General features: G+C 42.1%; 1 protein-coding gene across 1 annotated transcript in view; it reads left to right on the plus strand.

Annotated features, from left to right (window-relative positions):
* Positions 1–17,528, plus strand: part of dok6 (docking protein 6) — a 35,493-nt gene that overhangs the window by 4,116 nt on the left and 13,849 nt on the right. The window contains exon 2 of the mRNA XM_076158288.1: positions 15,033–15,140. Within this exon, the coding sequence (XP_076014403.1) occupies positions 15,033–15,140 (108 nt within the window). The remainder of the gene's footprint in view (positions 1–15,032; positions 15,141–17,528) is intronic.

A 17,528-nucleotide genomic window follows, 5' to 3' on the forward strand; every position in this document is an offset into this window, starting at 1 on the left:
GATTTATTCTTTATCCTGTGTCTGCAACCAATATAATTAATTTATTGTTAAACCCACAACTCCACTGCTGGGAAAGGAAAGGTGTCAAAAAGCACATGCCAGTAGGAGAGTAATCAGTGGGACTCTACCACCCACCAACACAACAAATTGGGTTGGGAGAAACACACAGACTAGCTAGAGGTAAATTAGAAGCATTTTTTACAGGCTAGGTAATGCGTAGTTTGCTTTGGGGCAAATAAAACTCTGCGTTGCTCCGATATGTATTGTTTGTTAGGTGCTTGCAGGAACGCCTCAGGGAGTTTGAAGTGTTGTCGCCTTCTTTATTAGGTGACAATATCCCATCCTAACTCTTGTCAGATCTTTCAGTTTGGCAGTAAGGAATGTTTATTACTCACATAATGTGCCAACTTTACTTACTTACTTATTCTTTTCTTTTAAATTGTAACTTAAACTTGAACAAATTTGCTCTGCATGAATGTCTAAATTGTCTATCCATCTTTGTTCTGCTCGTGACATCCATTATATATATATACTGTCTATCCAATGATGCTGCAGTTTGGACTCCAATGTCAACTGAACATCTTAGGGAGGAAGCAGCATATGTGGGATGCCCCAACACTGAATGCCAAGCATAAAAATATAGTTTATTACCTTGTGTAACTCCATAACTCCCACCTATAGAAAAAACACCTTCAAAGGTGTGTGTGCTGGTGACCTTTGATGCCATGTATCTGATGCTAAGCTTGCAGAGAAAAATGGCATTATAGCAGCTACTAATGAAGCCATTAACATTGACAAAGGCACACAGCAGTTATACAATAGGTCAAAAAAGTTAGGCACTCTTAATGTTCTTTGCTTGACCCATCAATGTTCTTTTCCTACTCCTGTGCACTCTAACTCCAGTTTCTGTCCCCTGCCTTTTGTCTCACCCAGGAGTTTTTGACTTACAACCGTGTATTTGTGTTCAGTGACCGTTGGCCTTTGCGAGGAGAGTGAATATTGTATCGGTGTGGGTATGTTTCCGCTTGTTGCCGCACATTGGCCCACAGTAGCACAGGCAAAAGGAGTGGAGAACAATGTATCTATTGTCCGAGATGGCACAGCCATTTAAGATAGGATCTTGCCCCTTCCACGCACCGACTATTAACAATGACAGGCCGTCCAGAATGGTGGATGTCAGGAGATTTTCCACCCCAGGAAGTGGACTTGTCAGTGGAACGTCAGCTACAGTTGACTTTTTGCAATTGTGTCTCATTTTTCTAACAATATGGACAAATGTGACTCCGACTGTCCAGAGAAATCAATTAATATCATTTAGAAAATCTTTATAACCTGACATTTAGTGGCCACACTGTGCTCAATGTTTGGGATCAAATAGTAAATAGAAATAGTAATTGTCAAATAGAGGAACAACTTGAGAAGATAAAGGAGGATATTTTTATTGCGATTAGTTTTGTTTATGGTTTTATTGTGCCTCGGGGGTGCATGAATCGTTGTGTTTGGCTCCTTTTGTGACAGATGTTGTTGAACTCAGCACATTAATTCACAGATACTGTACACAGAGCTATACGTAGTGCGGCCATTTCCTGTGGTTTTCATCAGCTTCCCCTATCAGACAAAGACCTGAAGACGAATTACCAGTTCTTATTGGCTCTGATGAATTGCATCTCCAGCGGGATGTGGGAACAACAGCTCAACAGTCGTTATTCATGGTGAAAAATGCGCCTCTATTACAAAGTCCCGTTCATAAATAAATCTCTGCCTGGAGCTCAGTTTAACATTTTACATCATTGATTCCTGTTGTTTCTAATTATCAAAAAAGCATTCTGTCGTGAGCAGGGAGAATGTTATTAGCCGTTAGTGATGTCTAAAACTGAATTGATGAAGTTATACCTTATGCTGTGGAAAGAGTGTGGGATAATAATGACCCACGGTATCAACATTCAACACACACTCTCTCTTTTGCCCTCATTCAACATTGCACTCTCAAAATTCCGGGCAGGACTCTACTTTCAGTCCCTGACACTTCTTCTCTCTTGCCATCTCTGCCTTGCTTGCTGTCTCTCAGCCAGAAATCCTTTCACAAACACATGTTACACCAGAGCGGCGCTGCTGTCCCTAACAGTTTTGTGCGGCCTGTGTTTTCTGATGAGCTGCTTTCTTAAGTGCAGTTTTCCAGACCCCATGGGGGGGAGAAGTCACAGCTCAATACTGGGTCTCGCTTCATGGCTATTTAACCTCCCCTGTCCCAGCAGACTGTCTGACATCGCACACTTTAACTCCACATTTAACTCAACGCCATCAAATCAAGCAGATGTGGAGAAACAGCTATGTAAGCCAGAGCATATTTTAAGCTTTGTGCAGTTTAAGCCTCCTGTTCTGTAGCGTTGCAGGTCACTGTGATGCTACAAAACAGATTATTCTTTGTAGGCCTGTAATTGCTCTTTGTTTCATGTTTGGCAGGGGTTTCTTTAATTCGGCTCCGTATGATCCATCAAGCAGTGCAAGTGCAGCATATATCAAGATCAAATGTAGTCTGAAACTCTACAGATACATTCAGCATATTTACATGCGCTCTGTATTCAGATTTTTTTCCATCTGTCCTGTGATTAAGACCAAAATGACACGTACACCGACTGAATTAATAGATTCCCCTCAAATATACATGAGACATTGCGTAATCTGAATATGAGAAGTGTGTGAGGAAATGAAGGTGGAGGAAATTGATTCGCAATTTCAAACTATAGGACTGTTTCATGTAAGCATACATTGATTCATGCCAAATGTGTTATGTTATGTTTGAAAAAAATGTGATTGATGGCTTAATAGGAGTGTAATCAAACATCCATACAAATGTGCTGATGGTAATGATTGTAAGTTGCCTATCTGAGACTGAATACATTTATTTTCGCAATTCAATCATTATTTATGAAACAAAAGAGATGACGCTTTTCACTGCGATGCCTTTGAGACGTCAAACCTGCAGCCGCTTCTCTGGAAATGAACCTGGCAGATAATCAACCTACGTCATTTATGTCGCAACTGTTACATACAAAGTTTCATTTCAGCTGTGTGCTAAAAGTTATGAACAAAGAGCTTTGTATGTCTGCTGCGAGAAAGTAGTTCCCTCAAATGAGCAGCCAAGATACCACTCTGTGAGAATTCCAGCACTTGTTCGAGTCCTGTTGAAAACGGTTTCAATCCAGTAAACAAAGTAAATCTTTCATTGAGGAAACTGAGGACAGGAAGAACATCGCTAATGTTCACCCTCAATGAAATTCTTTCTCCTCTTAGGTATGCAAGCTTACAAAACGTGATTATATTTTGTATATTATTTGGTGTCAAAATCTGATTTCACCTCCGACATCGTGGCTCAAACCTTTACAGTTCTCAGTGGTATTTTTATATTGTGCAGTAGACACATTGGAGATTCACCTATAAAACACCAAACCTAGATGAATCTATCATAGCTCCATTAACACTTCTGCCTCATCTTCCTCCCTTTGGCTCTCCCCCTTATTATTATCAACAGGCCCTCACTCAGGGCTCTACTCTGCAGCTAAGTTTGTATATGTAACAAGTCCAGTACATTGCAGAATCTATTATCTCTACATGTATGTGTTCAGCCTGATATCCATTAAATATAAGACTTAGATGAAGCAAAACACATCAGATTTGCAGATACAAGTGTTTGCTTACACGTCACTCTGCCGTCCCAAATTCATTTCCATTACTTTGCGATCTAGAAAGCGGTTGTATCAAACACCGGTCTCCATAGATGAGTTGTCACATCGGACCGAACGCATCAGCAGTGTGTGCCGGGGAATAAAGGAGCAGATGAAGTTATTCTTAGAAAAATGTCCCACCTTCCTTTCATGTTTGAATCACGATCTATAATGAGTCCTTCTCCTGTCGTTACCTTTCATCAGCCGGCCTGCCAAGCACATACGGCACAGTTTGCAGCCAAAGATAGCCTCAGCTGTGTGTGTGCGTGTGTGTGTGCGTGTGTTAGAGCTGGTTGTCTTAGCGCCTGTGTTCTTAACTTACTAAATGTGGTGCATAGGTAAACATTATTATGGCCTTGCTTTGCCTAAATAGTCTTGTCGAATTAAGTAAATTTGCCCAATGCTGTTGACCAAAAAAAATCTTTTTTTTGCGTTACTAATTGTCAGGTCGTGTATTATTAATGTGTTGTTAAAAATATTGACCTTGGCTTCTTTTGCTGGTGTCACCCATCTGTGTGTAGGCGCTGTTTGTTTCCCTTTGTCTGGAGATGAGTTTGTACTCTAACTCTCCTCTTCTCCCTTTTTTCCCCTCTCTGGGGAGCTTCTTTTAATAGCAAGGAGGTGACAGTTTACCTCTCAGCGAGTACCAGGCTGACAGTTGGGTACCTGCCCAGCGGAGTACGCCTTCGATGAAATACTACAGCTGGCTCTTTCATGTGAAGAACTGCCTGCTTTTTAAATATGCACTCAATTCTAATGAGCTCAAATGACCCCGAGTGTAGGCCAGCCCCAATCTGATCCCCTTTCTATTAAACAGCTTTTAATATTTCCTGGAGAATTATTGTGCGGGGGAATGAATTTTGGATAAGGTCTGCCAAGGGAAACGGGACACACAATAGCCGCCTTGGCAGTGGAATCACTTAAAGGTCATAATGGAGAGCATAATGACTCTTAACGGTCATAAAACAACGGCAAACATGAAGTAACAGGACAAAGTTATGGGGTGAAATATGGGTAAGTTTGACGGAAAACTGTAGTTAATGTGACAGGGACATTGCTAATTCAACACGTTCCAGGCTCAGAGCGGTCATTGGGGTGTCTCCCCCCCCCACATCCCTTTTAGTCCCCTGCCTTGTTCCCAGTTGTTTGCTCTCATTTCAGCGATGTGTCTGTTGGGCAAAGTGATAATTGCATTCCTCAATGATTTCATGCTGAGATGCCTGGTGACACTGAATCACAGCTCACTTATTCCAAGAGAGTGTGTTCTTTGGGAGGAGATAAGACAAAAACAAAAAAAAACTTCATCTGACCCCATTCTGTGACATAAAAGTGCACCAGCAGATTTATATACATGTACTGTATATTTGCCCGATTTTGAAGTGTGACGTTACTTCAAGCCTGCACTAATCTGTGCCTCTTTGCTGTGAAGGGACAGTTGTTAAGAACCGGGAGCTCGCCTTCCTCGTTTCCCAGCAAACCGTATCAGAGAAGCAACCCAAACATCAATGCGTGAGTGCCTCTTTAGAATTAATCCTCCAGGGGAATATCTGAATCACTGCATGAGGATTACTGCTTTTTAGGGCTTCTGATGAGATTCAAATAAACGCTCGTACAAAAACGTGTCCTGAAAAACACTCAATACCCCTCTAAACATGCCTCATTCAAGTTCACAGTCTTTATTGATATGATAATGAAGTGGTCAGCTAAAGGTAATTAAGCCCCTCAAATGGCGGAGGTGCTTCGTGGTTGCAGGCAGGGTTACCAAGAGCTCTTTCATCCTCTTACTTTATATTCTCTGCCCACTGAGGCTGAAGCCGGACACTTCTGAGGAACTCTATCTGGTTTCCACGCAACACGCCTCACCTGTTGGCCTAGATGCTAATTTTTGTTCATCTGAAAGCTGCTGGAGATGGTACCGCCGAAATGTTCCATTGAAAAAAAAAAGAGAGGGGCTTTGCCTACATTACACTTAGACCGAAATAGAATTTTGTGCGTTCATGCAGTCTTCCACTTCATTTGCGGATTCAGTATAGCATTCTGTCTGCCTGGAGGATATGCAGCTTTGGACGACTCATTTCAGTCTTTTACAGAGGGAAAAAAAGCTAAACTCCTGGTCTCTGTCTAGAGGGGAGGAGGGGTCTCAACTTGCTTATCAGCTCGGGTATTCTTGCATAGTCAAATCCCTCTTTGTCTGCGTGTTATTGTCTGTAAATGCAGTCACTTCAGCCTAGTAGATGGATTAAATAGAAATTGCTGCGTGTGTGTGTGTGAGCAGGGGATTGCTGACTAAAGCTGTAATACATAGAGAGGCTTGGGTGAGGGACGATTTAAAGAGCGGGCAGTTATCACAATGATGACTTAGTGCAAAATAGTCCCACTGTAAAAATGTTTTACACACGCATGCAGCCTCACGTAAGCCAGCAAAAGGCACCAAAGTGTCACAACCGTCAATAGCAGCGGAAATATGCAGCTGTGTATAATGAAATAAACAACATAATTACGCGATTGTGGTGTCATCCCTTGTTTCTCCCCTCCTGTAAACACAAAGAAGCCCATCCCTCCCCCGTTATGTCTCTGACTTGTGTGTTTTGTGACACCAGGCCTAATACTCCAGGGCGGGTGCTGCTGAAGGTGCAGCCTATACCGACGCTGCTGTGTTTACACTATCAAAAAAAGAGAAAGTCTCCTGTCTCTGCTTCGCTCCCTCGCACCTGAGAGAGAAACTTCAATATTGACCTACATCTCCTTCAGAATAATTTGGCTGCTATTTTTGTGCTTTGCTTAAAAACACTCTGTCGACCGTGACGGCCCGGGTCCACACTGCTTGTGACATTTTAACTAATGTTTCTCCGCCCAAGGCCGGCCCATGCTGCCTGCCAGGGATCAGACAGCTCCCTCATCTTCCACAATAATAAGAAACAAAAGTAGAAACGCCAGGCCTGCATTCAGCTCTGGCATTTGCATGTGAATTGAAAGAGAGAGAGCGGGGTTTGTCAGGGTACACGAGGAAGCAGGGCTTGCATGTTTCCAAGGTTTGGTTTGTTGTTTGTGGCCTGTTTCAATTTGATGCAAGGGGAGGGATTCCTTTGAACGACACAGCATTTAACATCATGATCTATTCTCAATGCCCTGGCCACAAGTCCTATTTATAAGTGTAATTTATCTTGAATACTAATGGAGGGCTGCAGACAGTTTCATCTATGGTCCTGGTTTTGCGTGCCAGCCCGCTGCCCCTCTCTCTTTCTCTCTTTCAGTCATGCAGTGTTTTATTTTTCCTCTCAATCTCTCCCTTGCCTTCTCTTATTCCTGTCCGTTACACGGTCATTTCTACACCACCTGCCCTCGCAGGCTTTGTCTTATTAGGAAGACAAACCCTGTGCTTTTGGCGAGGACTCAGCTGGAACCTGTTGTCCCTCATATTTCATGCCACATTGTGACCAGGATACAGTTTCTCGCTATGAATACTCTTGAATCTAATGCCACCCAGTCACAGCCAAAGCCTTAATAAATGAAATAAAGGTTACTTATACCATGATATTACATTTCTAGACCACTTTGGCTCATGAATGTTTGATGAGTGTCCAATCATGCATAGACACAAGATGTGGAATGAGAGGAGAATGTTAGAAGACAGGGTGAGGAAAGAAGGGAAGGCGATGGAGGCGAGTCAGGCAGGAGGAAGAGTAAGGGGGGAATGTTTGGGATGGGGTGGGGGCAGTGATTACTTGCTGCTGAGGTAGCACTGCATTACACACGAGGATTTGGAATGGCCCAGATAAAGTAATCTATGATTAACTGGGGCATGCCTGGCTCAGTACCCAGCCAACAGATGTAGTCAGGAGCGAATTACAAAATTATGGGATGTCCAAACATTTTAGATGCTTCGGGAAATGTATTTGGGTTTAGATGGTCGGTTGGGAGGGGGCCTGTGAAATGAATGAAGTCAGAGGTGACAGCCAGTGGCTAGAGGAGGCAGAGAGGGAGGGAGCAATTAGGTTGAGCTTTTGTTGTCACCACATTTGCGAGAGAATTGTTGAAATGGCAGAACCGTCCCAGGAGGATCAGGATGGAGAGGCGGAGGACGGGGTCACGGGTTCGGGGAGTTATCACTGGCGCAATTGCTGTAACAACTGTCCGACGGGATAACAAATCAAATTATAAAGATGGACACCGTGGCACAGACTCGGCCCGCTGTCTGAAATTGATCGCCAGCACCAGCAGCTGATATTGCGCCGCCCCGGTCTGTCATAGTCCATCAGGCGTCATTATCACCAGGGGAACACTGAACCTTATGCAGAGCTGGACAGGGAAGAAAACTCTGTCCTCACTATTGCTTGGAATTTTACACAGGGAACAAACATTCTTCGCACAATGAAACATGCAAACACAACCGTTACGGGTCCCAGGGGTCCGTTTGCCTGCAACGGAAATGAACCTGTATTAAGCAGGTGAACAGGAACTACCAGGTTACAGTCCGTCTCGCTTTTGCACAGATTTGCTTCTATGATTGTTTGATTTAACAACTCTAATCATCTCACATTTGTTATCTATATTTCAGTCATTTCAGTTCAGTTCAGTTTTCTTCAGATCTTTAACTAGAGTACATCACTTAACTCAGTAATTCCACAATTTCAATAGAACACACACATTCACTCTCATCAGTTGAACATTTTTGTGATGATATCTTCAATAAATATCTTTAGTAGTTAAAGTACGATTTTTGGTTGAAACACTGTATTGTCACTCCAAACCTGATATTAACCTTCTGCACCTTACCGGACTTAAATTTCACTTATTACTAATATTTTTGTTACTATTATTTTTTTTTATTTTTTTAAACAAAACAAATTTTAATTATTCGCACCTCACCTCATATTTCCAGCGTACACGAGCCTTCAGAAACCCCGCATCCGTCCACTTTAGGAGTAACAACATGGACGCCATCCGAACCAGGCACCCAGGCTCACTATACGTTGGTTCCGCATACCTGGTGACCGCTACGACAACATTGAAAACATTGAAAACATTTAACCGATAGTCATATTAATAAGGTGTAACTTTAAACGGTTGGACAATTTTCCGACCTGTATTACGCAGGTAAACAGGAAGTCAGGAAACAGTCCGTCTTCCCCAAAACAACAAACAAGCTCAAACTTTCCGCCCCGCGAAAATAAAACACATTCTTACTCAAATAATCCCGTACAATTAACATGGACATCAGTACTGTCATGAGGGGAAAGATTTAAATTTCTTTTCAGAATAATAAACATTGATACAATAATCCCAAATTATCAGTACAATAATTATTGCGACTTTGCCTAACAATAACCAAATGCTCCTGTTTCCGGATGTTTCTATTTCAAGGTTAAAGCTTCATTGCCTTTGTACATCATTTTGTGGAAAAATATCTCAATAGGAAGAGCTGAAACCATTTCTGAGCGTTGTAAACCTGCGTTGATTGAAGTGCTCTCGTGTTTTGTATTGCCAGTAAGTGCAAAATCAATCATCCTTAAAACACAGTTTGTAGAACACATGAATCAGCGTGAGGTTATAACCACTTTGTCCTTTTTCATCAGATATCTGAGGAATAATAGATGCGTTTGCGCCTCGGAGGTGCTGTGATTGCATTTCATCATTGACGAGTGCTTTTAACAGACGGCTATTTTTATTCCGCTGTATGATTAGTCATTTACCTGAAGCGAGCTGTCATTGGAAATCATTTTCATGTCTTTAGACAATTCCTCCGTTCATCCAATTGATGAGTGATTTGCCAGTGGGAGAACAGGGCTCATATTTTATTGAGAAGACTGACCCGACAGTTCCTCAATAATGCCTGAAGTTTCATAATGCTCTCTGAAGTGAATGGACTCTGCGTTTAGGGATACTTATAGAAAATGACTGAGGCTTCAGCCTGGGCTTATTATTGGGTTCCATGAATTGTCTGACGTTCTGATTTCAGCACCAAACTTTTCAGTAATCGGTTTAAACTTCTTCATCATGTATTTTGACTACCTACCTCTACTACCTCTTAGAAACACTGATATTGAACTTTCCCCTTTAATCTACAGTATGTACACATCTGTTCACAGCTAGATGTTTGCCATTGTTTAGCTCACCAAACAGTCATCTCCCATCTGTCTAATCTATTATCATACTTTAGATTTAATCCCTCCTCCAGACTCGGCATGGGTGTAGTTTTAGGTCTAGAGTTGATGAACTTACTTGACCTTACGACCTGCCTCCTGAAGCGTTTCCCTTCGCACAGACCGACCTCTCCAAAAGCGAAGCCATCGCCCTTGGAATGTTCTCTTCAGCGCGTTGTTGCTGATGCTGTGCTTGATGCTGTGGGTGGTGGTGCTCTCGTTGTTTTTGTTTGTCTGTTTGATAGTAGCTTAAAATCACACAGCGAGGGATCCTCTTATTTATATACAATTGCAGTGTCTGCAGAAAGTATCGTGTTGCCCTTACTTTCCCATGTGAAGTTTGCAAGCTGAGCACAGAATAGATTTCCTTACAAATTTACACATTTGATCAAACACAGTCAAATCCGGATGGGTGAGTGTTGGAGGAAAAGCAATCTTTCAGCCTACGTACATAGTTACAATGGCATTCAAGTTTGGGCTTTGGCGCGACCTTCACAGCTGGATGCAGCGGGCCAATCCTGAAGTCCGTCTGAACATAAAGTCGATTCTCTGTAATAATTTGCTAGACTTCACTCCATCCATTGTTACTCATCACTCATGCTGGCAGGAATATTGTTAATGGAATCAAGGTTACACTGATTATAAGTTATCGGAACATTTTATGTCGTACTTTGAGAGTCCTTCACATGCCTTTTAACACACACCTGGAATATTGTCATTAAAAAGTGAGTGGCCTGTTTGACACAACAGAGATTTATCTGTGAATTCTGTCAGCTCTTGTGAATAGTTTCGAAAAAAATATATATTTAGGATGGCCAGTTGCTTTGTAGGATAACATAAAAACAAAAATGAGCACTTTAGAGTAGTAGTGGGAGGAAATGCTTTCTATACTGTGCAGATCTATTTTCACACCAACACGTTTTTGACCTCTGTTGACGGGTCGTGTCGCATACAATAGGATGATGCTTCACTTCTTGCAAATGTTATCCAATCGCCTGAAGAGGAAGCAGGTGCTTATCAAATCATAGAGACAACAATGACATTTAAAAGTTGATTTACACAATCAACACAAAGGGGATTGGCTTTCTTTACCATTTTTTTCTTTCTTTATTTCTCCACCCTTTCTCCAAGAGTTGCTGAGGTTCAAAAACATTTTTCCATTTTCTTAATAATGAGTAGGACACAGACAGACAGACACACAGACAGACAGACAGACAGACACACACACACACACACACACACACACACACACACACACACACACATACGGGAGCACACAGACACACTCACTCAATTTTGGAAAAAATAATTTTCTTAAATAAATCATTCCAAGATCGTGTTAATGAAATGTTAAATTTTAATGAGGCAGTTTCATTAAGATTCTTGTGGCCCGTGGGATCAACCCACCTCTAGAATTTAAATGAATACACAATAAATTTACAGCTCAAAAATCCTGATGTATGGATCCTCATTGCGTCTGATCCTCGTGACCTGAGCTGAATTTATGTTCGACATTTAGACCAGTGGACCACATGAATAATTTTGTCTTCAAGAGACTTAAATATCCAGGCTATATTTGACCTGTCATTGTGGAGTACTGAGATGTAGTAATTAGGTGTGTGTTGATATACGTGTGTGTGCAGATGGAAAAACCTTCACTGACTGACTATTAACAACAAGCTTTCCACTCATTAATCAGACTGTGAGAGTGAAATCAGGGCCAGGGGGACGTGCAGACATCATATTTAGCTTTTAGAGAACCCTTGTTGATAAACTTCTTATGTCGGCCAGGAAACGCAGGTGATGGCACTTTCTGTTTTGCATTGTTTACACAGTTGAATGGAACACAATGTTGCGTGTCGCTGCTGTCAAGCGAGGACTCAAGGTTGCTACGTTTGCATCGGCAGACACAAGTGAAGCAGCTCGGTTTTGTTTCTGTCTCATTTGCATGTTGTGTGGCAGTGTTTACTTTGCCTTGTGTCTGGGAAACTCAGCCCTCATTTGCACATTTTGTTTTTTTTATGTAAATATAATTGTAAAGGCTAACTGAAAATTAGATACAGATACAGAAGTGGGTTTACTCAGCAAAACCTGTATCATAAATGTAGCCGGCTAATTGTTTACCATCGCCTGTGGGAGTTGACGTCACCCTGAAGTTCCTAGAAACAAGGAATACACTTAGAAGAAGTAGTATAGCTCAACATAAGACTCAGAAAGTCACTGTTGTGCAGTTAAACCGAGCTTGTCTGCTTTGTGGATCTGACATTTATGGATCCAGAGAGACAATGTGGGTGGAATAAGCACTGAATTCTTAAGTGTTCTGCGTTAAATGAGTCATACCAGCACAGCAGAGTGTCAGTGAGAGAGAGTATTCACATTTGTGTAATTAAAATCGGTGTAAGCATGTGCCTGAATAAGACCTACCAGTAACCTGAGAGTAGGACGGCCTTGACAATGCACTGACAACTATGGAACGGGCCAAATTAAGGCTTCTCCATTCATACCCCCTGGTTCTTATTATGCTCACGCTATCTCCAGGAACCGGCTTTTGTGCTGGTATAATTACTTAATCTGAGCAGTTCTTGGGTGAATTACTTTATGTGCAGCAAGAAGGCACTGTTCCTTTGACTGGAGCTCCCAAAAGGGAACTGGAAAGCTTGAATTTTACTGTTTTAAAGTGGCAAGGACATTAATAGGCATTGTCAAAAGGGGTTAAAATCTGTTCTTCTGTTTACCGTCTAAGCTGCGGTTTGCAACAGGAATTATCAGAGATATAAATACTTTCATATCAGGAAATTACATTGTTTCCTTACCTCTTTCAAGAGTTTTATTGATGTAAAGAGAATGATCCACAGTGCTTTAGAGAGTGTGTAGTTCACTCTTTTGTGTTGTTTGCCGTTTATAATGGGCTTGGGCAACACTTAACTAGAATGGAGGCCCATCAAGGAGGACCGATAAGGACCTAGGGATCCACTCTAGTCAATTACTGCATAGTGCCAAGTTCAGCTCACTGGGCCTTTTATGAAGTACACCAGCTAAGTAAACAAATTAATTGTAGATCCATGGTTCCCCAACACAAGCGCGCCGCCCAGGGCGATCATACATCAGGCAGAGTGATAGCGGCTGTCTCCACGAGGAAATAGAAGCGTCCCACTATTAAAGATAGGCAACCACATAGGACTCATAAGATTTGGGCCGTCACAATTATTCTCTCAACTCCACACTTCTGTCTGTGCCGGCTATTTTATATGTTGATGTTGGCTGTGTGGAGACGGCGAGTGTGTTGTGTTTTTCAGTTCCATAAGTCACAGAAGTACCGTATTGTGATTAAACATCTAAATGCGTCACTGAAGGACGAAACAGACAGGGATAATGTTGATATACTGTGCAGTGATGGCTCCTCTGAGACGATAATAAGAGATTGAAGACATTACAATGATGGACAGCTACACGTTCACACACATGCATTGTACAGTGTACGATGAGAAACACCTTTCAAAATGACACAAGCTAATACAGCACTGCCTCAAATGAACATCTCACTACACCGTATCAGCAAAACCGAACATCACAGGCTTCATATAGGTAAGAATCGGTGTGTGTGTGTGTGTGTGTGTGTGGGTGTGTGTGTGTGTGTGCGGTCCACATTCTTTAATAAATGGAAGCACATTACTTCAGGTTGAAACTTAGTTATGAAGTTGTTAAACGTGCTTCCACAGCAGAGCTCAGTTATAAGAACCTCTCTGGAAAAGGAGTCAATCAGCAAATTTGAAATGTTTACTGTAATTACAACACTTACTATAACCTACTGTAACACTTTAAGTGCAGTTCTTCAGCTAAATGTGTTTAAAGCTGAATTCTGTAGGCACTGACATTCTCAAACATTCAATTCAGCTTGTAAATTGCTGTAAAATTATTTTAGTTGTGGACCATGTTGCCATAAACTGTAATAAACTACTAAATGCATGAGACATATTGAAGAAAAAAAGTCATTTGTTATATAGATTGAACTCATTATCTGCTTTACTCCCATGCAAAATATCTAAATATGTATTTATCCAATGTATTTGTGTATTTACTTATCTTTTTATGTCATGAATTCACCGAATGTTCTGCCATTTACAGATATCTTCTGAAGTTTGTGTCCATCTAAAAACCAAATTCTCTTCATGCTAAAAAGAACAATTCCTGAAATTTACAAATGGTGTTTTCCCAGCAGTTTCTTTCCTCAGTAATTTTCTCAGTAAAGTTCAAGCTCATCACCAATTAAGAGGCAAAACTCAACATACTGCACCTTAAGGGATTTTTGTGATGTGTGTGCACTAATGTGCCTAATAAAACCACAGTGTGTTGGCACTCTTGGTAAACAGAGGCTATCTGCCAGCACTACTTGTGCCTTTTGCACCAAATACCAAATCTTGCATCCTGCGTCCTGCAATCCTGCATAAACACGACCTCCACTGCAATGACGCCACGAACCACCACCTGCTGTAAATATCTTAGGAAATTATGCAGAAGGATTGAGAACCCTGAAAACAAATGCACAAGCCTTTGTTAGAGTCTTTGCTCGGACTGAAAATGCAATATCTGTACAGTCTGGGCCTGGGAGCCACAATTGACCCAAAGCAGCTTTTACTCAATGCTTTAATCTGATGTTACACAATCACCTGTCACAGCGCCACAGCTTATTATCCACAAAGATGAAAAATGAGATCATAACATTGAAAAAAAGCTACATTAAACACAGATTTGTGAAGGTATTCCATCCATGATGCATTGCGTTTTCATTTCCTTCACCAAGTCGTCTCATTCCTGCTTTAAACTGCAGTTCTCCAGAATCCATCATGTTCACTCTGAGGTATATAGCTAGGAGTTGGAATCAGTTATCAGTTTTATGTCCGTGCTCACTGCGGCGCCATTTCCCATACAGTGAAAATGCAGGAAAATGTGATGAGGTGGATTACAGTGAGTGATGGAAAGGTCAAAGTCAGCAGGAGTTGCTTATTCCGCGTGTCTTTTTTTTGGTTACCAGGGGTTGATTTCTCTGGATGTTTAATTTGTATTTTGCTGCGGCGTTGCTCTCCAGTTACCATAACTTATTTCTCCGCTCGGGGGGGTATAGTTGCTTTCCTTTAATGGGGTTCCCATCCCTCTCTGTTGTCAGATCTTTCGAAGGTGTTGGCTGGTCTTCAAGAAAGCCTCCAGTAAAGGACCTCGGCGACTCGAGAAGTACCCGGACGAGAAAGCAGCATATTTCAGAAGCTTCCACAAGGTAAACAAACGGCCAGAATCAATACATAAATTTCAGTCTGATCACCCTGTTTCAACACCAGCGATGATGTCATTTGCCAAGCTTCATTCTCAAAGTTAACAGGAACATGAACATGATTGATGGTGTCTGGACCTTCTCATATGTTTTGGTATATTTTTTCTAAGATTTAAAATTTATTTATGTTAAGATTGTGTTTTGTTCTTTGTCGATGATGCTTATTGATTTCTGTTACCCTATGACCTCATGATTATTTCCCTGAGAGTGACATGCACAGTCCAAGCAAACAGACCTTTGCCATCACTCTCTGTCTTTGTGAATATCGAAAAAACCGATGAAGAGTGATGTGTGGCTCTCTGGGGAGGCGGCTTTGGCTGAGCCTAAATGGCACGGCATCGGCATGCAGGGCACATTTACCAGACAACAGCCAAGAGTTTTTTTTTTTTCATTTTGTAATTTGGCCAACTGGTGGAATTAATTAGCTACAGCGGATAAAATCCGACAGAAACGGCAGCGAGACGAAAATGCCGTCCTCTCGTCATCTTCTCTTCCTCTCCTCTTGTCCTCTCCTCTCGTCCCTTTTGTCATCTTCTCTACCTCTAGTCTCGTCCTCTTGTCGTCTTTTCTTCCTCTCGTCTCGTCGTCCTCTTGTCCTCTCCTCTCGTCCTCTTGTCTCGTGGCCTTGTCGTCCTCTCTTCCTCTCGTCCTCTTGTCTCGTCGCCTTGTCGTCTTCTCTTCCTCTCGTCCTCTCCTCCTCTTGTCTCGTCGCCTTGTCGTCTTCTCTTCCTCTCGGCTCGTCCTCTCGTCCTTCTGTCCTCTCCTCTCTTCCTCTCCTCTTGTCATCTCCTCTCGTCCTCTCCTCTCCCTGCAGCTTCTCAGTCAGTAAGCAAAGGTGAGCGTGTTGTTTTCTGAAAAAGCTAAAGAGTAGATTTGTTGCTGTAGTGTTGTAAATAAGCAGGAACGTCTCTGGAGTCGTTCTGGTGTTCTGATGTTTCATATCAGTCCATGTCTCTCAATACAGCAAAAACAATTCATTCAGGGTTTTTTTTCTATCTATCAATTGATGTTTTCTTCCTTAATGATAAAAATGATAAATGGTACAAAAGACAAGGACGTATCAGACTTTCACCTCAAGAACCTTTTTTGTCTTCACACAAAAAGTTCTGCTCATTGGCCAGAGATAATGGATTTCAGGGCCCATTCTGCAACTTCCTCTTATCCTCTGAGGCCTTTTTGCCCTTTTTGAAGCAATAATCTAGTATATAATATCTCCCGCCGCCTCTCGAGTCCGTTGAAACACTGCAATTACGGCTTATTATAATGGTGAAGGAAGATGATGCTGAAGGATTGGCATGGATGGCGATGTTTAACAGCGATGAGAGGAGATAACAGCAGATGATAGCAGATATGACACCAGGTTTCTTGTGGGGCTGTAGTTTAGGAAGTGATTTAATACTCTGCAATAGGCTGTCTGCTACTTTATGACTATGAATCAGTCTTTATGACAGGCTGGAGATTTCTAAAGCGTCCTGAGAATAATACCAAAGTTTTTATCACATAGAGAATGTCCGTTTGTGGCGAACGCGTCTGAACACGAGCCAGACGCCTGGGCCGCTACAGTACTATCACCCATGTGCTGTGAGCGGAGCGTCTCTGCATACTACATCACGCTGTCGCGTAGAGCGTCCTGTGTGGCTCTAACCTCCCCCAGAGGGGTCTGATACACCCAGTGCTGGATTGAGCGATGACTGCACACATGCACCAGTGCACCTGCTAATGCATCGCCACAAAGATCAAGAAAGGTCCCTTCTGAGAGCTTCATTCAGCGCCGCGGTGCTTTGGGAGGAAATAGGCTGCACTGGTGGCTGATTTACACAATCAACACAAAGGGGATTGGTTTCTTTACCATTTTTTTCTGTCTTTATTTGTCCACCCTTTCTCCTGTTCTGTCTCAGTGCCTCTATCTCTGTCTGCACACAGTAGGTACCGTGCCGTAAAACAATCGCAGCAATATTTGTAGCCTTATGAATGGGTGTGTGTCTGTGTGTGCATGCACCATTTCTTGACAGCTGTGTGAATAGCCATTAAAGCACAAGAGCGACTCCTTCAAGACCAAACCTACAGCTTTGAATCTGGAGAACGAAAGCTGAAGAAAACATCTCATCATAAATGATTCACTTTGATCTGCCTCTAGGCTTGGGGTGCACACAAATCTGCTGCACACACACACACACACACACACACACACACACACACACACACACACACACACACACACACACACACACACACACACACACACATGCACAAACATAGAGAGATCAAAACATGCAGAGTCCTGGATTGTTTCGCTGTGACAGTCATATGTCTCAGCGGCGATATGCTTCAAAC

This window comes from Genypterus blacodes, unplaced genomic scaffold (assembly GCF_046128005.1).
Source record: "Genypterus blacodes isolate CSIRO-AG114 ecotype Tasmania unplaced genomic scaffold, CSIRO-AGI_Gbla_v1 ptg000076l_1, whole genome shotgun sequence".
NCBI lineage: Eukaryota > Metazoa > Chordata > Actinopteri > Ophidiiformes > Ophidiidae > Genypterus > Genypterus blacodes.